This window comes from Apodemus sylvaticus, chromosome 16 (assembly GCF_947179515.1).
Source record: "Apodemus sylvaticus chromosome 16, mApoSyl1.1, whole genome shotgun sequence".
Taxonomy (NCBI): Eukaryota; Metazoa; Chordata; class Mammalia; order Rodentia; family Muridae; genus Apodemus; species Apodemus sylvaticus.
Window position 1 is genome coordinate 35,310,721 of NC_067487.1, and position 24,255 is coordinate 35,334,975.

The 24,255-nt window shown below is 41.2% G+C and overlaps 1 protein-coding gene across 1 annotated transcript in view; it reads right to left on the reverse strand.

The window, feature by feature from the left end:
* The window catches only part of Nup155 (nucleoporin 155), a 51,515-nt gene that overhangs the window by 24,363 nt on the left and 2,897 nt on the right, over positions 1-24,255 (reverse strand). Inside the window, exons 2-18 of the mRNA XM_052159606.1 lie at positions 23,522-23,659; positions 22,241-22,337; positions 20,161-20,231; positions 19,314-19,406; positions 18,512-18,678; positions 17,753-17,858; positions 16,699-16,772; positions 15,775-15,866; positions 14,709-14,806; positions 14,178-14,330; positions 10,453-10,553; positions 7,692-7,862; positions 5,995-6,105; positions 4,899-4,993; positions 3,471-3,559; positions 2,824-2,886; positions 1,247-1,394 (exon numbers count right to left, since the gene is read on the reverse strand). Coding sequence (XP_052015566.1) covers positions 1,247-1,394; positions 2,824-2,886; positions 3,471-3,559; positions 4,899-4,993; positions 5,995-6,105; positions 7,692-7,862; positions 10,453-10,553; positions 14,178-14,330; positions 14,709-14,806; positions 15,775-15,866; positions 16,699-16,772; positions 17,753-17,858; positions 18,512-18,678; positions 19,314-19,406; positions 20,161-20,231; positions 22,241-22,337; positions 23,522-23,659 — 1,867 coding nt within the window. The remainder of the gene's footprint in view (positions 1-1,246; positions 1,395-2,823; positions 2,887-3,470; positions 3,560-4,898; positions 4,994-5,994; positions 6,106-7,691; positions 7,863-10,452; positions 10,554-14,177; positions 14,331-14,708; positions 14,807-15,774; positions 15,867-16,698; positions 16,773-17,752; positions 17,859-18,511; positions 18,679-19,313; positions 19,407-20,160; positions 20,232-22,240; positions 22,338-23,521; positions 23,660-24,255) is intronic.

Genomic DNA, 24,255 nt, shown 5'->3' on the forward strand with positions numbered 1-24,255 from the left:
CTAGAGACAGATTCTTGGCTGTCCTAGTGAGGATGAGACCATACAAAGAACAGAACTGTGCCCATGACATACCAGTGTATAAATGGGTCTTGAAGCATATAGCAGTCCAGTAAGATAAACAGCCCCAGGTAAGACCAGAACTGCCTGCCTGCTGAAATCCAGACACGACTGCTTGGTGTAGGGTGCTTTATATGGCGAGTTATTAATGTGCATGGAGATAGAATCTCCGGCTACAGGCACAGAAATAAAACAAGGAATACAGGTAAAGGGCTGAACAACGTAAAACATTCTGTCAATGGATGAGCTTAAAAGTAAAGGTAAATGGGGGCGGCTCCAAGGAGTTTGTGGGGATGACTCTAGCTGAGACTCCGGCAGTGGGGATGTCCTCTAGTCAGGCAGGACCCACAGCAAGGGGGTAAGGACATTAACCTCCACAAAACCAAAATTTGTCAGGCCTACAAGAAGTGCAGGGACAAAGATGAAGTGGAGTCTGAAGGGATGACTAATCACTGATCAGCCGACCTTGAGACCCATCCATGGGAAAGCACCAATCCCTGACACTACTAACGATACTGTTATATTAGCAGACAGAAGCCTAGCAAAACTATCCTGTGAGAGGATCTACCCAGCAGCTGACAGAAACAGACGCAGAGATCCATAGCCAAACATTGGGTGAAGCTCTGGAAATCTTGGGGAAGAACTGAGGGCCCCGAAGGGGATAGGAAATCCATAGGGAGACCTTCCGAGTCAATCAACCTTGGGTGCTCCCAGAGACTGAACCTCCAGCCAAAGCGCATACATGGGCTTAACCTACTGCCTGCACCACATATGTAGCAGATGTGCAGCTTGGTCTTCATGCCGGTCCCCCAACAACTAGAAAAGGGGCTGTCCCTGAATCTGCTGCCTACCATTCCCTTACTGAGCTATCCTGTCTAACCTCAGCAGAAGAGGATGTGTCTAGTCCTACAGTGACTTGATGTATCAGGTGGGGTGGTACCTGGGGGGGAGGGGTGCTTTCCCCTCTCAGAGAAGGGAAGGGACTGTGTGAGGGAGGAATCAGGAACTGGGAGGTCTTTGATTGGGATGTAAAGAGAATAAATAAATTAATGACTCCCCCCCACACACACACACACAAAGAACTATAAGTAAAATTCAGTAAGTAATGTCCCAAACACAGATTTAGGACTAGTCCACTACTGCAAAAGGACAAAGTGAATAGTAACCAGGTGGACTGCAAAGTACTTACCCCATGATTCTAGAAAAGTAAATGCAAATCCCATTGTGTTTTCCTGAGTACACAATTTCCGGTCCAGGCAAACCACTCATGCTTGCGGCCTGCATGGCTGGGTTTCCAACAGCACACATTGGGGTTGACATGGTAGGAGGCTGAGCACCTGGCACACATCAGAAAAAGTCTCTTAGCAGTACATCCTAGGCTCATCTCTAAGGCTCAAGAGCTCTGACTTACTACGGATGCTCTGCTACACAGACACAGCTAACAACCAGCCTTCTAAATTCCCGTCTCTATGTACAAGGGTAGGTCCAGCCCTCCACCTCACCAGACAAGAGCTTCTTTGTGCTATAGATGGCAGCTAACAGGGAAGAGGTTAGAGTGCAGAGGATGAGGATCTGTGGAGGCTTTAGTCACGCGGCACATCTATACCACAGCCCGACCAGGGCCCACCACCAGAAGGCACAAGGACCAGCTTGGTAGAGGGCAGGAAAAGTCTACAAGAACCAGAGGTCACAAAGACCCGGGACAGAGAGAGTGTCTTCTGCACACGACAGGGCTGCTGCACTCTAGACCTCAGTCAATGTTGCTAGTTTGTTTCTACCAATTGAAAAGAAATCTCAATTCAATCAATATTAATACAAGCTATAAGCCTAGATTGGGCGACCCACTCACTACACTACTCTATTCCCATCTATATTATCCCATAGAACTTGCGGTTTCTCTAGGCCACAAGCTTCTCTCTCTCTGCAGCCTCTTGGTTGATCCCTCTTTGCTCCTTCCCCTTCCTGTTGATCTTCTGTAGCTCTTCCCACTTTTCCCAGAGGTCCCTTTCCCCTCCCCCAAACTCTCAGCTCCTCCCCCTTCCTCCTGCCCAATCATTGGCTCAAGTCTTTATTTGAAAAGTTAAGGTGGGGAGGTTTATTTGCAGCTCCTCTGAGGAGTGGAATTAGCATCAAAATACAAGCCTAGGGCTATCCACCACAGGTCAACATTCCAGCCCAAAGGGAGAAGGGCTCACAAGCCTCTGCCTGTAGCTGAGGGCCTATTAATAGTTAATGGCTTCTGGGATCTAAGGGTGGATGGCCATGTACAAATTACACTAGGTGGGCTATTGAACAAACAAACAAACAAAAAACCCAACCAGAACACAAAGTTGAGAAGAGTTGGGGGTTTGGGACAGTGGTTCTGGAAGGAGTTGTGGGGTTAAGTATGTTCAAACATACTGTATACATGTATGAAATTCTCAAATTAATAAAAGTAGTTTAAAAAGAAATTATAACCGTTTAGAAATTTCAATAATTCATTTGGTGTATGCGACACAAAAGGGAAGTGTTTAAAGACAATGACTAGATTCCCCTTTTGGTTTTGTTTGGTAAGAAGTATAGATACAGATGGGTTTCTTAGCTGGTTTACACTGATTGTGAGGATCAAACTCAGGTCTTCATGGTGTGTGAAGCATTTATCATGTGAATTATTTTCTCAACTATTGACTGTTTTTTTAAAAGGGATCATGCAAATTAGTCCTTTCAACATTAAATATTAGGAACAATAATTAATGTTAGTTCTCAAAATGAACAGAAAAGAGGTACCATGGGATGGTGTCCCCAAAGAAGATGGAGTTGGATAGGGACTCCCAGTAGGGACAGGAGAACCTGCAAAAGAAAAGGAAAAAAAAAAAAAAAAAAGACAGACATGTAAAATACCTTCCCAATGCTTTGAATGTGATCAAGATTATATAAAGAAGTCACATATCAGTGTGACTGAAAAATGACAGGCACTACCTCCTAGACTCACAAACGAGACAAACATTTCCAACTAGACATTCTCCCGTTTGGAAACATGGATACAGACATGCTTCTACCTGATTATTCATCTCTTCTTTCCTTTTTTAAAATCTCTTTTTTCTTTGAGTACTAAATGAGGTCTGAAAAATACTATTGATTGCATATTATGTTTCTTCTTAGTATTCATTAAAGATTCCATATTGCCAGGGGTGGTGACAGTCGGGGGAAATTTCTGAGATCAAAGCCAGCCTGGTCTACATAGCAAGGTCCAGGACAGTCAAGGCTGCACAGGAAAGCACTACTCAAAAACCAAACAACAAATCAACACCCCCCCCCAAAACAAAAAAACAACAATCAAAAAACCCCAACAAACCCAAAGAGTCAAGAGTCACTATCTAGAAATTATTCACTAGTAACACAGTAATACTAATAGAACATCATTTTGTACTCACTAGAATACATAGGAGAGCCCAGGATGGGACCAACATTGCTTGGAGTGGGAAGAGTAGCTGGAAATCTCATCTGTGCCTCACCACCGTACCTGTTTGTGTCACAAGAGTACTGTTCAATTAAACCATCAATCTTGTAAAAGCGGGGACAAGCCCTGCTCCTGTTCAGCTTTTATACACTTGGTAGGGACTTTAGTGCACGTGCTCACATGAAGCACATAAACACCTAGCATAACCCTTCAATAAATGTCGGCCTCAATTCGCTACCAGGAAATGAGAAGGGCCTCTGCTGAGAGTGGCTGGTTTGGTGGGCTCTTCTTTCTTCCATCTTCCACCCTTTGTCCACCCCGTACAACCCCATGGGGAGAGAGGAAAAGGAAGAGAACCCTGAACCTAATTTGTTCTTCTTTGACCACAAGTACTAACAATGTGACCAACCCCTTAACAACCAACATCCCACCCCCTCCTCTGGAAGCTCTAGCTTTATGGACCCTCTGAAAAGTACCCAGAATCCCAAATGCTGTATAATTGAAGAAAGTATCTGCAGCTGGTAAGACCACACCTCAGCTAGAGCATGAGGCAAATCATAATCAGCTACTTCAGACAGTCTGAAGTAGCTCCGTATCCCACACTTGGGATTAAAATGAAAACACATTAAAAAAAAAAAAAAAGCAACCAAACTTCCAAAATTGTCACTGATGTCAAAAACAGGACATATAATGAATAGTTTACTTAATGCAGAAATGAGCCTTTCTTTTTAATAGAATTAGTCAAATTTTAAAAACAATATTAAAGATTTCTTTATCTTTCTGTGTAGTGTCTTGCCTGGATGTATGTCTGTGCAACTGCACATGGAGGCCACAGGAGGACGTCAGATCTTTTGGAAGTAGAGCTACAGTTAATGCCAGCTGCCATGTGGGTGCTGCGAATTGAACCTGGGTCCTCTCAAGGGCAGCCAGGGTTCTTAACTCCTCAGCAGTTAAGAGCACCTGGATTCTACACTCAGCACCCACATGGTAGCTCACAACTGTCTAAAACTGGAGTCATGGGAACCAATGCATTCTCTGGTTCCCAAAAGAACTGCATGCGTGAGCTGCACAGACACATGCAGGGAAACATTTATACACACAAAATAACTTTTTTAAGTGGCCCAAAAGATTGAGCTTAGCATGTGTAAAACCCTCAGTTCAATTTCTAGTATCAACAATTTGATGAACACCTGAACTAAGGATGTTGCTCATTGAGAGAGTGCTTAGTGTTTACATAGCATGAGCAAAAATAAACACATAAATAAATGAATGAATGAATTAATAAATAAAACCAAAACTGAAAAACAAACCTATGTTCAACTCTCAGAATGCCCCCCAAAGAAAAGAAAAGGTGGCTCAGAACATAAACACACTCTCTCTTTTCCTCTCCACCCTGACATACCTAAAGAACGCCCGTGTAGCCCAAGCAGACACTTCTCTGTCACAGGCAGCAGTGGAACAAGCAAGAATAAGGCAAGTTGCACAAGCCTGGTCTTCCTGAAAGGAAAAAGCCCACACATTAAAGGTAAGTCCAGCATCCACAGCAAGTGCTCAGTAAGACCTGCTGATGGAATGAACTCAGTCGACATGAAGAAAGCAGACAGCCCAGAAGAGGTTAGCTCGGGCAGCAGTATTAAAGGTGCTTTACTAAGATTTTGATCAACCTACTTTATTCTTGTACCCTATCTTTCTACCTTTTATGAATTCTCAGTAAGAAGCAACATTTACTGAGTACCTATCGTGTGCTGGGCACTATTATACAGCATTGCCAGGCAGCAGTGGTGCTCGCCTGTAATCCCAGCACTCAGGAGGAAGAGGCAGGAGGATCTCTGAGTTGGAGGCCAGCCTGGTCCACATACAGAGTTTCAGGACTGCCAGGGATAAATAGAGAATCCTGTCTCAAACAAACAAGCAAACCGAGTACTTACTAGTTCTTATAGAATGTAGTGCTGCAGTATTATGCAGTTTACATATAACTAAAGTGTAGTGAATAAAAGTATCACACTCCATTGGAAAAAGGATTTATCAGACAATCTGAATCCTGAATCTGTACACTTAACTTTAATGAGGAAGTACTAATTTTAAATAAGCTGTCTCAGTTTTAAATCTATAAATTCTAACATGGCTATTAACTACGAATATCTCCATATTCTGCCTCAAGATACTGCCTTAGGTTATTCCACGTGACTGGAAACATATACACACATGCATGCTCATAAAGTAATGCCTGGTGCTTTTAATAAAAAGCATAATTATCATATAAATTCAATATTTTATTAAGTTATTATTATACCTTAATAAGAACCTATCAAAATCAGAGAATAAATGTGGAAGTACCTTGTAACATTACTATTTTCAAAATCAATACATACATATTGATTCGAGTACAAAAGACAACAGATAATCTGTGTATTGCAATGTTTTACTTCTAGTTGACAAACTATTTTAATATTATACAGCTTCTTTATTTAAAATCCCTCCCTGCAGTGCATAGTTACCTGATGTAATTTGAAGAATCTCTCGATCTCTTCTCCATCTCCTCCCACGTTACTCACAAGCAGATGTCTCAGCTGATCCACTGGTCTAAGCTTGTGAAACAGAAGACTACCCTAGGAATCCAAAAGGAGAAACAACATGAGAAAGCCATTTCCAGGCCTGACTGGTAGAGCGTTGGAGTGGAGCTCAGAATAGATCCCTAGCCTGGCGTGCACAGCCCCTAAGTTCTCTCCCCTAAGTTCACTAATACACACAAAAGCCCTGGCTGGTAATAAATGACCTTACTTAATAACTGCACTTCCAAGAACACAAAATGACATGGAAAAACCACCAATATGTCAACAGCTAGCCCACACTCAATTTCCTTATCTGCAAAGAATAACCTTGCCCTTCTCATGCTGCTCCTCAACCCAGAGACTTAGTCACATTATTCACGTTATATTAGTACATATGTCTATTTATATAAAAATAAGGCCAGATTAGTAGTCACCCAGTACATCAGGATACACTCCACACAGATGCAAGGTTTAAATGGCAGAATAAAACTATAAAAAACTTAATATCTACAATACGTAAATGTTAACAAATCTTGACATGATACATGACAACTCTAAAGAAATGGCTATGCAGTAGTCCACCCTTACGCTCATGGCAGAGACGGGAAGTCCCACCTCCACCCTTAGATGCTCAAAACTGTGCATTTCCAAATCCTATAAACAACTACAATACCAGGACAAAAGAAGGCGTGACAGCCAAGACTGCCACTAGTGATTAAAACTAAGCATCACACATCACATGATGATGTCAGAGGGCCAAGCATTGCGCAATGCATTATGCTACTCAAGAGTATCTTGCTGTTCAGGGAGTACAAATATTTCCCTTAATTTTCAGACTACCTTTGGTGGGGAAAGAGAAGAAACTAAAACTCTGGAAAACAAAACCATAGAAAAGGAAGCATCACTACATAGAACAGGAACTAACAGTATGCAGCCATCCAAACGTTTGAAAAGGTAGTTAAGCTCATTCTTACTAGATAGTACATACTAGGGAATGTTGCGATGGAGCATACCCATGGGAATGAGCAGTGAATATAGTGAGTATACACAGAGAATTGGCAGCATCAATCTAAAGTACACACACACACACACACACACACACACACACACACACTTGGTATCAGCAGAATTAGCATCATAGCATTAGGGATGCACATGAAAAAAGGAAAAATAGTTAAACAGGGCACATTTACACAAAAAATTACTGCCAAATACAAAACAGAAGTATAGGTAGAAAAATCTACAAAGGATATTTTTGAAATTTAAAGATGCAGTACACTGTATAGAATGTTAGCATTTACTGAGAAATATTTACATTATATTCTCTGAATTTATCTGTCAATCTGTAGATATTGATAATGCAGAAATCTGAAGGGGAGACTTTATTTTATATACTTTCCAGGGCAATTCATTAATGTTAAAAAATTAAGAGTAGACAAAGCACTTAAAAGCAATTCCATGCAGTGACACCTGGGAGTCTTTGACACACATTAAGTAACCAGCTGGGGGGGAATGGCTCAGCAGCAGGGTTTGCTCAGCACGCAGCAGTGCCTGAGTTGCCTGTCAGCACTGCACTGGAAGCACAGACTTCGGCACATTTGCTAAAGCTTCTTTTCCACTGTGGTAAGCAGATCCGTACACACCTGTGCTGAGAGGAGAACGAACTTCTTGGGAGGCAACATGTGCTGCTGTACAACCACCGGCGAGTCTGTTATTGGAATGTGATCTTTATTTAAAGGCGTGATTATTTTATCTACTTTTAATTCATCTATTGCAGAAAGAGCCCAGGAATGACCATCAACACGGGTTGTCATCTATAAAAAATAAAGAAATATACTGTTTTCATATTTTGTTGAAGTCACACATGCCAAAGCTTTTAGAAAATAAAAAACAAAACACAAAAATAAAACAGCCAACCAAACTTCTCTAGTCCCAGCAACATGAATTATTCAGTATATACTTATGTTTTGTTTGTTTCTCTGTGTGGCCCTGGCTGTCCTGGCTGTTGACTCATACATCATGCTGGCCTCAAAGAGATCTGCCCGACAGCCCACCTAGTGCTGGGATGAAGGTGTGCGGTACCCCTGCCTGCAAGATGACTTATGTTCATTTATGTGCACTGGTGTTTTGCCTGCATGTGCATTTGTGAGAGTGTTGGATCTCCTAGACCTGGATTAACAGAAAGATGAGAGCTGCCCTATGTGTGCTGGGAATTGAACCCAGGTCCTCTGGAAGAGGTGAAATTGGGCCTTCCTTTTCTACCTGCTGTCCTGTGGAGAAGTACCCTACACTGATCTAGAAACTGGGGTTAAAATGTCCCAGCTAACTAAATGTTTTTGTCTTCTGACAAACTGCTTGCTTGCTTGCTTATAAATCCCCTGCCACTGCCAATGAAGATGTAGTTTGTCGGTTCTTAGCCTGTGTTCCCTGTCAAATGCTTTCTGTGAGAAGCGTTTCTCTCCACACAACTGCTGGCTGGTTCAATACAGACCCTCAATTTGGAATTTGGTTGTACTGAGTGGTCTTTAGGTCTACCTGCTAACAGTCCTGATTCTCACAAGCACCTTCTGGGTTACTATTGTAACTAGTCTCTTCACTTCTACCAAGTAACAAACCCAGGGCAGAAAACAATCATTTACTTAAAACTAAGTCTTCATCTAAGTGTGATGGTGAAGCTTCTAATTCTAGAATTCACAAGACTAATGCAGGAAGATTACCATGAATTCCAGGCCAACCTAGGCTAAAATATCTAGTACTAAACCAGATATAGAGAGCCAACACACAAGCAAATTAAAAAAATCTAAACAAACAGAGCTCCAACGCCCCCCAAAAGCAGAGCGAACACACACGGAGATGGCAGGTTTGGCTGGACCTAGTTAGCACTTATGAGAGCTGAGGAGGGTGACAGGGACAGAGCAGGCAGAGGGCGCTGGGGAGAGAGGAGCTGACCCCTCAGCTGATCTTAGGACAGCATGGGCGGGTTCACCTAGTGCCACTCCAAGGGCTGTATACATTAAAACTATCTCCAGGCGTGATGGTGCACATCTTTAATCCTGGGCTTGGGAGGCAGAGGAGGGTGGAACTCTTTGAGTTCAAGGGTAGCCTGGTCTACAAAGCAAGTGTAGGACAGCCAGGGCTCTCTTTCACAGAGAAACCCTGTTGTATGACCACTACCACTACCTGACAGACACACACACACACACACACACACACACACACACACACACACACACACACACTTTTAGAGCCAAGCATGGCATGCCTATAATCCTAGCGCTTGGGATGCTGAGGCCGGTGGGTCTCTGAGTTCAAGGTTAGTCTGGTCTAGCCATCTAGGGCTACTAACAAGAACTGCCAAAAACAAAGAGTTTTGATTGTTTAGTGATTACTATAATCACCTCTGGTCTGACAGAGTTAAAAATAATAATTACCAAGATATATTTCTTTACCCTAAGATTGCTTTTTGGGAGGGCTAGAGAGAGGTGGCTGAGTTAAGAACACTTGCTAATCTCGGGGAGGACCAAGTTTTGATTCCCAACATTTATTTATATGTGGTGGTGCAATTCTAGTTGCAGAGAACCCTTCACCCTCTTCTAATCTTAGTGGTACTAGGCATGCACATAGTGTACATACATGCGTGCATGCAGAAAAAATACTAATACACATTAAATCTAAAAACCTAAAAAAAAATGCTTTTGTACACAAGTGCTCAGGTTTGAATCTGTTAAGTGTATGTATGCATTAGTGTATTCAGTGTGCAAGGAAGCAAGAAGACATCAGGGGCTGGTGAGATGGCTCAGTGGGTAAAAGCACTGACTGCTCTCCCAAAGGTCCTGAGTTCAAATCCCAGAACCCACATGGTGACTCACAACCATCTGGAATGATCTATTTGGGGTTAGAGAGATGGTTTAGCTGTTAAGAGCACTGACTGCTCTTCTTAAGGTCCTGAGTTCAAATCCCAGCAACCACACGCTGGCTCACAACCATCCAGAATAAGATCTGACTCCCTCTTCTGGAGTGTCTTAAGACAGCTACAGTGTACTCACATATAACAAATAAATAAATAAATCTTAAAAAAAAAAATAAAAAGAAGAGGGCATCAGATCCCTTAAAGCTAAAGCTACAGGTGTTTGCAAGCCACCTGATGAGGATGCTGGGAACAGAATCCCAGCCTTCCTGAGTGAGCATCAAGTGCCTCGGTGCACCAAGAGCTCTAACCACACACTACTATGGGAGAAGCCATAAGTGGGACGACAGAGTCACCAACCATTGCACTTCTCACTTAAAATGTTTGCCCTTGGAGTAGGGATGTGCCTCCGCAGTTGGATGCCTGACTAACATGCAGGCTCTGGGTCTGATCCCCAACACCACACAACTTTTACTAAAAGTCCCAAAGCTACTGACCTGAGTTTCCATCATTGGCTTTTGGAAAGGAAATGTATCATGGTTGACACACCATAAAATGTCATTATCTTCATTTTCTGAGGCTGTCATCAGTAAAATTCCTAAAAGTTAAACACACAGAATATTATTACATGATGCTAAATAATTTTCACTCCCAAAAGCCTCAATAATTATCAGTAATATATACAATCCATACAATGGCAGAAACAATCTAATGGGGAAAGAAAAGGACATTGTTTTTAAATAAACAGTACATGGAAAAAATTATCTATCTAAAAATGTTTGGAAATAAAATGAACATGTATTTTTTCACAATTTAGAGTGTCTGAGGTTAAAATGTATTTTGTAATTGACTGGCTTAACAATTTCATTAACTTATGAAAGCTTACTCAGTTATATAAATTTTTCTTAAAGTCAATAACTTTTCAGTCAGTGAAATAGTGTATGTACCAGTGAATTTAAATGCACCATGACTGAAAATAGATACAGGTGCCGATGTATGCTTTCCTATGCTTGATTCCAGTTCCTCTCCCTAAACTGTCCCCTTAAAACTGGCTTTAGTGACATCCATCTTGTGTCCATTATTGTTGTAGGCCAGGACCATGTTTAGGCAGTAAAATAATGAGTGCCACTAATTTATATTAAAGTGGCAGAAGATAATTCTTAAATTCTAGTTTGTGGAATTTTGAAAACCTGTAATCTTCAGGGCCTAAAGGTATGTCACAGTTGTTAAGAATACTGGCTGTGCAGAGGACCTGGTTCCTCCCCAAGCACCCACACAGCAGCTCACACTATTTTTAACTTTAGTTCCAGAGGATCTGATGCCCTCTTCTAAGTACCAGGCATGCATATGAGGCACAGACATGCATGCCAGCAAAATACCAACACGCATAAAATAATAAATTAGTTTAAAAAAGGAAAGGCTATAGGATTTATTATGTTGTATACAAATTGAGAACAATATCATTCTTTTCCAGAATATCTTTTCTGGGATTAAAGCTTAATTCTAGAGAGAGGGGGCAAGGGGGGAGGATAAAACACAGAAACTTAACTTTATTTGTAATGGCTTCAAAGCGAATGAAAATACTATTAATTTTTTAAAAAGTCAATTTTCAAAAGTTGGAAGAGTGACCTAACTTTAAAATCTAAAACAGGGGACTAAGAAATGACTCAGAGGTCAGAGCTCATACTGATTTGCAGGGGACCTGAGTTTAGTTCCTAACACCTTGTAACTCTAACTTTAGGGGATCCCAATGCCTCTGGTTTTGGAGGGTACTGGCCCATATACACACATTCCGGAAGAGAGATAAGTTGAAAGTAAATCTTCAAAGGAAAATGAAGGGTGTGATGGTGTATGACTACTCTACATCCTCAGGAAGATTATGATTTCAAGGTTAGCCTGCCTGATACAATGAAACCTTGTTACAAAGCAAGCCAAAACAATGATCAAACTGTGACTAGCATATGCAGAAATATGTAGGTCAATAGGCAGAACTGAGTCCAGAGACCAAGGCAATTTACTTGAGACAATGGCAAAAACAATCCAATAGTGAAAGTTTTTTTAAAAAGCAAACACTGTTCGCAAAATGATATCCCAAGCAAAAAAATGAAATAAACCCCTTCCCGGAGGTTAAGCATGAAGCTAGAGGTAGGCAGAGACTCCTTAGCAGGCACCAAGCTCTGGGTTTCACCTGATGCGCCACTGCGGGGTGGGGTGGGAGCCAACAAATACCTTTCTTTAGATGATACGTAAAAATAACTAACAAAACTGGCGGGACGGCTCACCAAATAAAGGTCTTGTCACACAGAGAGATGGCCAGAGTTTGACCCCAGAACCTACTTGGGGGAGGGGAAATGAACTCCTGTATGCTGTCCTCTGACTTCACTACAAGACAGACATAGACCAACAGAAAATACAATTTTATTATTAGAAGGAAAAACTCCTATTAAATCTAACAGTACGATGACAGCACACTGAGGACACTCAGATAGAATGACAATCCACAAATGCCAAAAATATCAGCAGGTCACTTCTTTGGAAAAGGGACCTTTATCTAGAATATACAATGAATTCTCAACTCAATCAAGAGAAATAAAGGTAAAGGCTTGGAACTGGTTTTCTGCAAAGGAGACAGGTAAGTGGCTGGTAAGCACCCAGAAAGCTGCCCAACACCTTTAGCATCAGATAAAAACAACTTCTCTTCTTCTAGGACAGGAATAAACCAGAAACAAGCATGGCAAGAATGTAGCCAAGAGGGTATGCCTTACACAGTGGGCAATAGGACATGTTAACTGTCCTAGTTACTAAGACAGCCTGAGAGTCGATCATAGGTAAGCCACAGTGACCACATGGTCCAACAATTTCAATCCCAAATAAATGAAAACAGATGTCCTTATAAAAGCTTGACCACAAACATTTACAGGAACAGGATAATTCACTATACAAAATAGAAATGACTCGAACATCCGTTTTCTACAAATAAGCATTATTCAGCGTACAATGGGAGCACAGGGTGTGTCCGCTCTTGCCTGTAGTCCCAGCACCCAGGAATGAGAGCTCGGCAGGCAGAGGTACCTAGGGTCAAGCAGGAAAACCTGGCTTCATTTCTGAAACTCACCGGGCTGAACAAGAGAACCCACCCTTAGAGCTGTCCTCTTATTTCCACAAACAACTCTCCCCACCTCTACACACATGGTATTGTTTTCACCATGGAGACACAGTGCTAATACCCATTATATCATCATTAATCTTTAAAGCATTGTGTTTAGTGCAACTCAATGCCAATCATGCATTCTTCTATTTATATAAAATGTCCAAAATGGACAAATCATTAAGAAAGGGATGCTAAAGTTTCCCAGAGTTAGAACAATTGTCAGTGGGCATGGCCTTTTTCTGGGTATGGAAAATATTTTCAAGTTGGATAGTGGTGATCACTGTACAAGTCTGGATAAACTAACATCCACCTATTTTTATACTTTAGAAGGTTAAATTTCAATCATGAGTAATGTCAATAACGTTATAATTTAAAGAGTGCTGTGATGATACAGAGTATTAGTTACTTGAAAAAAATTCTTGGGATGGAGAGATGGCTCAGCATTGAAGAGCACTGACTACTCTTCCAGAGGTTCTGAGTTCAAATCCCAGCAACCACATTGTGGTTTACAATCATCTGTAATTGGGATCTCATGCCCTCTTCTGCAGTAACTGAAAACAGCAACAGTGCACTCACATACACACACACACACACACACACACAAAAAAAAAATTAAAAAATCTTACAAAGAAAAAATTTAGTTATTGAACAATCACATGTTGGAAGAACCTGGTGTGATGGTGCACATATTTAATCCTAGCACTTAGGAGGTAGAGACAGATAGATTTCTGAACGTTAAAGCATAGCCTGGTCTACAGAGAGGTCCAGGCCAGCCAGGGTTATACAGTGTGACTCTGTCTCAAAAAAAAAGAAAAAAAGTCAGTGAGAGTGGGGCTCAGAAAGGTGGCTCGGCAGTTAGGAGTACTTGTGTTGCTCTCACAGAAAACCTGGGTTCAATTCCCAGCTCCAATGTGGCAGGTCAAAGCCACCAGTAAACACTACAGTTCCAGATCTGGTGTATTCTTCGGACCACCAACAGCACCAGACACGTTCCTGGTACAAAGATATACATAAGCAAAACACTCAGACATTTAGAAAAAGTCTTAAATCTTAGAGCATTTCAGAACTCACCTTTACTATAAAGAGCTTTATGGACTTTCGAAGGCTTTTCGACAGTTGAAGATGCTGAGAATCCAGGAGGCAATCGGACGTGGACCAGCGTCAGTGTATTGGGCCGAGCTACCGGCTGTCTGAACGGACAAGTGCTGAAGTACAGCCTCACACCTGAGGAGAGGTGAGCACATGCGTCAGTGAGGACTGAGGTAGTGCAGCGTGCTGGAGAAATCCACCCCCCATCCCCCCACCCCCCACCCCCCACCCCCCAAAAGGTTGTGCAAAAGCCTAAATTGATAGACGAGCCATTTGACAAATGTCTAGAACTGAGCAGTGACTCAGGATCTTTCTGTAGCAGGAACTTGTGACAGCCAAGGGAACCTGTCTCCATAAGAGATGGTCATGAGCCACCATGTGGTTGCTGGGAATTGAACTCAGGACCTCTGGAAGAGCATGCAGTGCCCTTAACTGATGAGCCATCTCTCCAGCCTGGAGCGAAACATTTCTAACCATAAATTTCCAAACCAAGTATCAGGAAAACTGGCATACCTGCGTGAGTGACAGCGAGTAACTGACAGTCCAGTGATTCAGAGTTCTCAATCACAGCTATCTGAACAATTGGCTTAAAAACGGAACGATCAATAGTCCTTAAAGAAAGAAAAACTAAAGTTTATTCCTAATTTAATAAAAGTCAACTCTGAGGCAGGTGTGGTAGCTCATGCCTTTAATCCTAGTACATAGAGACAGAGGCGGGTGGATCTCTGTGAGTTTGAGGCCAGCCTGATTTATGTAGTGAGTTCCAGGATGGCCAAATAGATAGGCCCCACCTCAACAAATAAGATTAATATCTTAGAAAGCAACATAGTGGCAGCAGAAAGTAGCAAAACTATAGTCTATGTACAGTTTTAAGACTAGCCCTCTTTACAAACCACTCAAAAGACCATTAGCAAATGAAACCTGTTATATAGTGGAAAGAATGTCTGCAGATCACTAAGGAATTTAGGAAGTTTGCAACGATCAGTTCAGAATCTAATACAGAATTCCTTAGACTCCAGATTGGGTTCTAGTCATGCAAGAGGCCAAAGGAATCCATTATATCCTTTAGTTTCAGTTTTCTCATGAATTACATGAGGATATTACAGCTATGAAATTCTATCTTGTACCATGTAGGCCTGCTGTAAGGGGTGAGTAGGGGACTTCTGTTATATAATGTTTATAATATTTGCTACAAAGAACCTGAGCTTAACATTCAAGGAAAAAGGTTGGAGGTTTAGCTAAGTGGTAGAATGCTTGCCTAGTCTGATGGAGACCTTGGATTCGATTCTCAGCACCTTTGAAAACAAAGTCCAAGAGGGTAAAGCACAGCTTGCTTCACTCAGTAAGAAACTTTATGCTTCCAACCAACATGAGAGCAGTCTGTAGCAACAAGGTTTCAAACACAACTATGGTGATATTCCTTAACCATTCACAATCTACTAGAGATGTCTGAAGGAATAATTTAATCTTAGTATAGTATATAATATACATTGTCATATAATGAACATATTATAGGTACTATACACAAACAGTATAAATATGTTTGCAAATGAAACACTGACAGTAAAGGACATATCACCTAGCAATGTTTCCAGCAGCAGAGACGATGGCACTCTGTGAAACTGAAGCAACTCTACTCATCCCCTGTCCATCATGGCCCAAATCATAAACCTAGGAATAAAGCATTCTCCTTCAGACAAGTACATGGTATATACCTTATATTAAAGTTAGTTGTCCTCTTAAATAGTTAATTTGGTACTAACTGAACACTAAAATGTTTGAAATCTCACTAACACAGACAAACAACAAAAAATGGCCTAAGAAATGGTTTGAGGTGTTCATTTGGAAAAGCACACTAATGTGGCCAGGCATGGTGACACACAGGAGCAATGCCAGACAGTTGGGAGTTGGAGGCAGGATAAGAGTTCAAGGTCATCCTTGGCTACAGAAGAAGTTCAAGGCTAGTCTTAGTTATATCAAAACTTGTCTCAAACAACAACAAAGTTCACAGTTCTCAGGAAGTTTGAATACGTAAGGCTTCCTGATAACATGGGGAGATAAGCAGGTAAGAAAACTCAATGGCTAAAGGCACTGGCCACTCCCAGCCTCACACCTTGACTTCCATCTCTGGGTCTCACAGCAGAAAGAGAGGACAGACTCTAAGTTAGCCTCTCCCACCAATGTGGGCTGTGTCACAGAGGTGTGCAGATGCACATTTGCATACACAGACAAATAATAATATTTTAAAAATTAGAAAATAGGGCTGGAGAGATGGCTCAGTAGTTAAGAGCACTGACTGCTTTTCCAGAGGTTCTGAACTCAAATCTCAGCAACCATGTGGTGGCTCACAACCATCTGTAATGGGATCTGATGCCCTCTTCTGAAGTTTTTGAAGACAGCTACACTGTAGTTATATATAATAAATAAATAAAATCTTAAAAAAAAAAATAGAAACTCAAACAGGAATTCTGTTCTCATCATGGTAGTAAATTCACATATTTACCTGTATCACTCCTTTCTCCGATCGTGTATACAGAATATTTCTGGAGTTATCAATTTCAATTTGAACAATAGGATCTAGAAGTAAAACAAGAGAGGAAAAGGCAACCCTAAGGATTACCAACTGAACACAGAGTCCATTCACCACACACTGAAACTGCTGCACTAGGACTGGCATTCAGGGGCTTTCTGCTCTCTTGCTTGCAGCCTACAATGTCTGCATGAGGACCAACCCAGGCACACTTGGGTTAGACAAAGATGTCAATAATGACAGGGTCAAGGGCATCGTAATCAACTTACACTGTTAGGCTAGCTACTGGATGCTGCTCTCCAGTAATCCTGGCTTGCAGAAGGCTATGGCACCAGGACTGCTTAGAGCCTGAGCAATACATGAAGAGTTACTAGTCTTGAATGTACAAAAATTACCATGTCTGTCAGGAACTGAAATTAGAGGTATGTGCCACTATACCCAGTTTAGACTATTCCTTCGTTCAGCAATACTTAACAATTTACTACATTCTAGAAACACAAAGATGATTATACTTTCTATACTTTCTAATTTTTCTATATAAACAAAGCATGACATCTAGGCAGGACAGCTCAGCGGTCAGGAGCACATCCTAGCCAGGTGTGGTGAGCCACGCCTCAATCCTACACGTTTATCTTTCTATGTTCACTAAACTCCAGGTATAAAGCTTAACAGGGAATCTGCCCTCGACCGTTTACCACATATGCAAATTAGTCTCTTTTAATTTTGGATGCATGCAGACAGACAGACAGACAGACAGACAGACACAGCTTTTGGTTTAGGTAGGGAAGCTGTTTTGGACATATGATTCAGGGACTACCAAAGTTTTTAGTAAATAATTAACTTGAGAATAAAATCCATGTTTTTTTTCCGTTTTATAATGCCTCTAGTCTTTAAGCAACTTCATAGACATATAACAAATGCAATTTAATATGACAAGCATTTAAGCAAGGGTGAAAAGCTGTGAGGAAGACATCAAGTCTTGAAGCAGGGACATTTGTTTTCGTTGCCAGATGTGTTTCCTCCTTACCATCTTCTGAGAAGGTGAACTGCAGCAAGGAAGGCACGAGGAAGGAGAGGGGGCTCTTGGAGTGGTTTATCTTCCTACATCTTTGACTGAACCAGCCTGCTTCTGCCTTGGAGGAAAACCAACAGAGCACATGAAGAGCCACACACCACAGCCGCTGTCCCCAGGCGTATTAAAGTGAGCAGGCCTCCACGCTCCGCCACTGACTGTAAACACACTGAGACATGCCTTTCAAAAGGACCTACTCAGTTGTATTTTGTAATTAAAACTACTAAATACAACAAATGGCTTTCAAGACACATAATTTAATGAAAAGCCAATTATGAAAATAACTAGCAGTAACCTAAGAACATACATTTATGAAAGTGTACCGCTTGCTTGTACATCCACAAACACATGCACACAGGTATTTACATGTGTGTGAATACACATATAGCAATGAGGAATCCTTTAACGACATACACCAGTTGGGTTAACAAATGACAGAGCTGACGGTGCAGCTCAGACAGTGTGTGTCTAATAGTTGTAATGCTCTGAGCTGAGTTCCAGAACACAGATAACTGTCCTGCCTAGAAAAACAGCTTTTATCTAGGAAGGTCTGTGTCTATGGGTGTGACGCAGTAATGGAAGACTCCACTATAAATTTATGCTTCAATATTCTCCCTAATAATATCCACTATGCAATTAGATAATTATAAGAAAAGCCTTTCTTTTCCTTTGCTACCGAGCAAAAGACAAAAGTCGGTAAACACTAAGGCTTACTTGGTATGCTACTTCATACAAACAGCCGTCCTTTCCAGCCATGAAGATTCTGCCGCTATCCGTTGAAGTGATCGTTAAAAGGTAAGTGTTGTCCGTGGGAAGAGAATATAAGGGGTCTGGAAGCAGCTGCATGCCCCCACACATACTGTCATTGAGAATGCCAGAGCCTGTAGGTTTGCACCAAGAAGAACCACAGTGTCTTAGCTTTTTGAAAGACTAAAATGATTTTCACATTATCTTGAAAATTGGTAATTTTACTAAATTCTTACTAAAATATCCCAAATTACATATTTTATAAAGTTACCATAAAAGCTTGAGGGGCTGAAGGTGACTTAGACTCAGTGGTTAAAGAACACTTGATGCTATTGTAGAAGGCACAGAGCACCCATATGGCTGCTCACAAACACCTGTAACTTCAATTCTATGGGATCTAACTTCATCTTCTGGCCTCCTCAGGACTGACTGACTCTCTCCCTCTACCTCTCTCTGGGAAAAACATTCATACACATAGAATACAAACAAATATTTTTAAAAAGTTTAACACATTGGCCAGGGATGTTTAGTAGTAAAGTGCTTGCATTCTAAATGTAAGGCCCTGAACTCAATTCCTAGCATGCATAGCTTCACTCAAGATAGTTCATCTTAAACTGCACCTATAGTACACATATATATCACACAGTAAAACATCTAAGAAAAAACAAACTCAAACTAGTGTGAGGATCTAGTATTATAAGCATTATAATACTAATCTTCAACACAGTGTTATTTTTTAAAATCCTAGCATCTGAGTGGGTTATCATACCTGTTTGCACATTAGCATAGCTGAGTCCAAGAATTACTATATCCACAGGGGTTGCCAAAACCAACAAGTGTCTGACGTGAGGCTGAAAGATGCCTATGGCAAAGCAGACAAAGGGCAATCATCTGAAAAACACCTAGCATTTACCCATGAATAAAACACAGATTTACCATTAAAGTGAGCTCCTAATCAAACAGTGAAAGTCTGAATCCAAGTCAGCAAACCCTGATGTTTAAATATTACTATGTTAAACATTAAAGTTCATAAACAGTAGGAAAAACTAACTAAGGAAATAACTGGTTCAACAATTACTGTCATTTAAAAAAGGTGTCTTAGCAGATTTTGGTTTACTGAACTATATAAACATTTGCATTTGTATACTTATAGTAACAGGAACCCTATTCGCCAGAGTCTAAAAGATAAAAGCAAGCTATGTGTCTTTCAACAGATGAGCCAGCAAAATGCAGCATATGCATGCCACACAGGAGGAGGAAGATTTGGGGACAGCAACTGAGGTAGCCCAGGGTAGCCTCAATATTGTATTTGAGCTGAAGAGGACATTGAGCTGCTTTCTCCCACCCTCCACCCAGTGCTGGGATTAAAGGCATGCACCAACACACCTAGCTGAAAAAGGAAATTGAGACACATCCAACATATATTATCTGTGAAGACTCATACTAAAAGAAATGAGTTGGACACAAAATGACAAATATTGGAAAAAACTTATTCATATAGATAAAAGGAGAGCAGTGGCTGCCAGGCATTAGAAGAGTAAGACCTGTTCTGATTCAGCTCTAAAAACCTGGGAACTGTTCAGTTACAATCTCATCCTGACAGTTTTACTTCTTACCAGCTTTTGGTTTCACAAGCCCCACAGCAAGAATTGTCTCACTGAGTCCATCAAAATAGGCAAGGTCACCGCTGTGCAAAAGTAAAGAACACATGTTTATGTATATACATATATTAACTCGTATTTACAATGTTCTTTATTAGTTGAAAAAAATTTAGATACTATAGACTGAAAACTTAAAACAGAAAACAAAACTTAGGAAAATTAATACCCAGGCATATAGACTAAGCTAGAGAAACAGGCAAAGGCGTACTGCCTTCTAAACAATTGCCCAACAAGGCTACAAGCAATGACTATCGAGTCAACACCAACCTCCTATTAAAATAGAGGCAGGACTCTCAGAAGGAGCTCAGAAAGTTTCCTGTTAATTCTCCAGCCTAACACAGGGAAATTCTAAAGGATTTCAGAAACCCAAACTACTGAGATTACTACAGCAACAAACAAATCCAAAAGCCAAATCTTGCTATAATAAAGGCTTACCCATTGTACCCTAGCCAAAGAGGCAAGGCAAAGCCACAACTCAAGGTAAGCATTTGTTAAATGAATGCATGTTACATTTGAAAAGTAAAAATGTCACTAATGTGCAGACCTTTTAAAACAAACACAATCACAGATCATTGCAATTATGACTAAAACACCCACAGAAATCTCTAAATAGTTTTAACTGAAAGTATCTTTTCTACAGAAAGTAAGTGGTGATATGGTATCGATTTTGATCTAATTATTTTGAATGTGTTCCGGTGCACATGCGTGATTATAAAAGGAGCATCAGTTATTCAATGCAAGAGTAACAGCTTAGCTACACGGGCCTTCTCATGACATTTCGTATCTTAATAAGGATAATGTCGATGACTCAAAATAGAACCGAGTAACTGAAATATGAAGGGCAAGTAAAACAAAACTCTCTCTAAAGCCAAGTGAGCAAACAGATCAATATACTGCTCTATTTAAGGAATGCTGACTGTGGCTTTCATATATTCTATATATTTAATGTACACATAAAGTCAAAAACCAAGAAACAATCAAATTATCACGTCAATAATTATCAGATTCCTAGTCCATAGAAATGCAAGGAAAAAGTCTTTAAAATGTCAAATAAGGGACCATCACCAGGACCCACGTAGTAGAAAGAGATAATTTCAGACCTTAACATGTATACTGTGGTACACACCCACACACCTAAACCCACTTTCCTCCCATATGTACACAAAAGAAATAAAATATAATAAAAAATTAAAATGCGGGCTGGAGAGATGGCTCAGTGGTTAAGAGCACTGACTGCTCTTCTGAAGGTCCTGAGTTCAAATCCCAGCAACCACATGGTGGCTCATAACCATCCGTAATGGGATCTGATGCCCTCTTCTGGGGTGTCTGAAGACAACTACAGTGTACTTACAAATAATAAATAAATAAATCTTTAAAAAAAAAATTAAAATGCCAAATATTAGCTCAGAAAAACCAATGTATAATTTTTTCTACAGACTATGAACTTGGAATTAATGCTTACTTCTTAAGAGAAGAACTTTAGAAGCTGGGGATATCACTGAGTGAGAGAACACTTGCCTGGCATGCATGAGATATTAGGTTCAATCCCCAGGACTGCAAACACGCAAACCAACCAACAATAACGAACAAAGACCAAGAGCAGTATTTGTACTGGGGAATGCAGCTCTGTCAACTGCTTGCCCTGAGTAGGCTCCAGTAGTACTGAGAGCAAGAACACTGTTTGAGAAATTGCTACAAACAGAATCCACATGTGTGAATGAATGTGTGCATAGGAGGGCTAGTGTTTGTGTGTATGTGTGTGTGTGTGAGTGTGTGTGTGTGTGTGTAGAAGCCAGAGGTTCATCAACGTTGGATGTCTTCTTTCACTGTCTACCTTACTTTTGAGACAATTTTTCTCATTGAACCTGGAGTTCCAGTAAGACCCCAGCATCTGAGCGCAGGCACCTGTCTATATAGCAAGCACTTAGGCCACTGAGCTGTATGCACTGGGAAACACTGACTTCTGATGAGTAGAACAGGAGATGTGACAAGCAGCAGCGGTTAGCAGAATCCCAAACCAGCCTTCTGTACATACCCGTCTTCATAGTTCCACATGAAAATGTCACTGTCGATCGTGAGCCAAGCTCTGCTGATAGGGGGGAAAACGCCCATCATGCAGTTACACTGCATGTCTGAGGAAGCACACATGTAAGGTGCAAAGAGCTCAATCACTTTTCCTCAACTTGTTGAATAGCTTTTAACTTAAAACTTATGATTTAAAATCATATTCTAGATTTAACACTCAGTGACATAGAGCTTGCCTGGTACCCACAGGCTTCTGTCCACACTTCCTTTTCTCTTTTCTTCCCTCTCCCCTTTGTTTTAAAAAACAAAATGCTGCCGGGCGGTGGTGGCGCACGCCTGTAATCCCAGCTCTAGGAGGCAGAGGCAGGTGGATTTCTGAGTTCAAGGCCAGCCTGGTCTATAGAGTGAGTTTCAGGACAGTCATGGCTATACAGAGAAACCCTGTCTTGAAAAAACCATATCCCAAAAACAAAAAAAAATGCTATGCGCGCGCGTGTGTGTGTGTGTGTGTGTGTGGACCTGGAATTACCGACAGCTGTGAGCCACCAAGTAGGTGCTGGGACTATAATCTGGGTCCTCTACAAGAGCAGCCCATGTTCTTAACTGCTGAATCTTTCCCAGTTGGCAAGCGGTTTTCTTTTTTCTTGAGGAATCTCACTGTTAGCGCAAGCTGGCCTGGAAGCTGCAAATCCTCTTGCCTCGTCTTCATGACTCTTGAGATGACAGGCGTGTACCACCATATTTACCCATGCCAACTACTCACTCACTCCCTCACTCATCCCATCCATCTACCCACCCATCCGTCCCTTTCTTTTTTCCCCTTCTTTCTTTTTTTGAGACTCGGTCTCATTATGTAGCTGTCTGTCTGTCCTGAATTCACTATTACAGACCAGGCTGGGCCTGACCTCATAAAGTTCTGCCTCCTAAGTGCTAGGATTAAAGGTGTGCACCACCATGCCCATGCTTATCTAATAGAAAGAAAACAAAGGACCCAGGCACTCTTATTTTCAAGAAGGGTCTCACTATATAGCCTAGGTAGGCCACAAGAGTGCTACATCCTCCTGCCTCAACCTCTGGAGTACTAGCAACACTGGTATACAGCAGCATGAAAGGCTGAGGATGAAAGGATTGAACATCTGGGGCCTCAGGCATGCCTGACAAATGAGCTTTATCTGTGCCTCTAAAAGGAGAACTCTCAGCTAACTCATAAACGTATGTAAACAGAACAAGAATTATAATAATGAGAATGACTAATATTTATCAAATAGCTAAATACAAAGCAATAGGATACGTCCAAATTGTTCAACCAGCTCAGGCGGGAGGGGAACTCTTCGGATAGTGCTGATCTCTGGAAGGCTGGGTACTGACAATAAACCTGGTCCTTGCAGAGGGTAATCCATGTCCGACATTCCAGAAACAGTAGGACTGTCTACAAAAAAGATAAAGCATTTATATACAACAATAAAGTACCACTCAACAACCAGGATTAGATAAGCAACTCAAGTCACCCCAGTGCCTATGATGTCTTTGAACTGAAGAAGCTCTGACCTGCCACAAACTGGACCTAAGAAAGCTCACTGCTACAGGATGGGACTGTTACAGGTTTCAAGAATGGGAGAGAGTTATCGAGAGTGGGAACATAGCTCAGCAGTTTTTGTGCAGCAGACATGAATCCCTGGCTGTGACTCCTAGCTCAGCATCTGACAGAGCAGAATGGCATATATGCCTGGATTTGTAGCTCTTAGAATCAGAAATTCAAGGTCATCCCTGACTACAGTTAGAAAAACCGGCCCCTGTTACATTAGATCCTTTCCTAAAAACAACAAAACAAGGTTCACACCAAACAACCCATTTTTCCTCTTTAGATTTTTCCCCCGAGACCAATACATCACATACAAATACCAATAATGCAATACATCACTGGAAGTTGGTGGGGATCCAGATGCTCTCAATAAAGAAGGATTCTTCTTATGCTTCCTGTCTCTTGCTTTATGACTTAGAGCCTAAGGCACAAGTGGGCTGGTC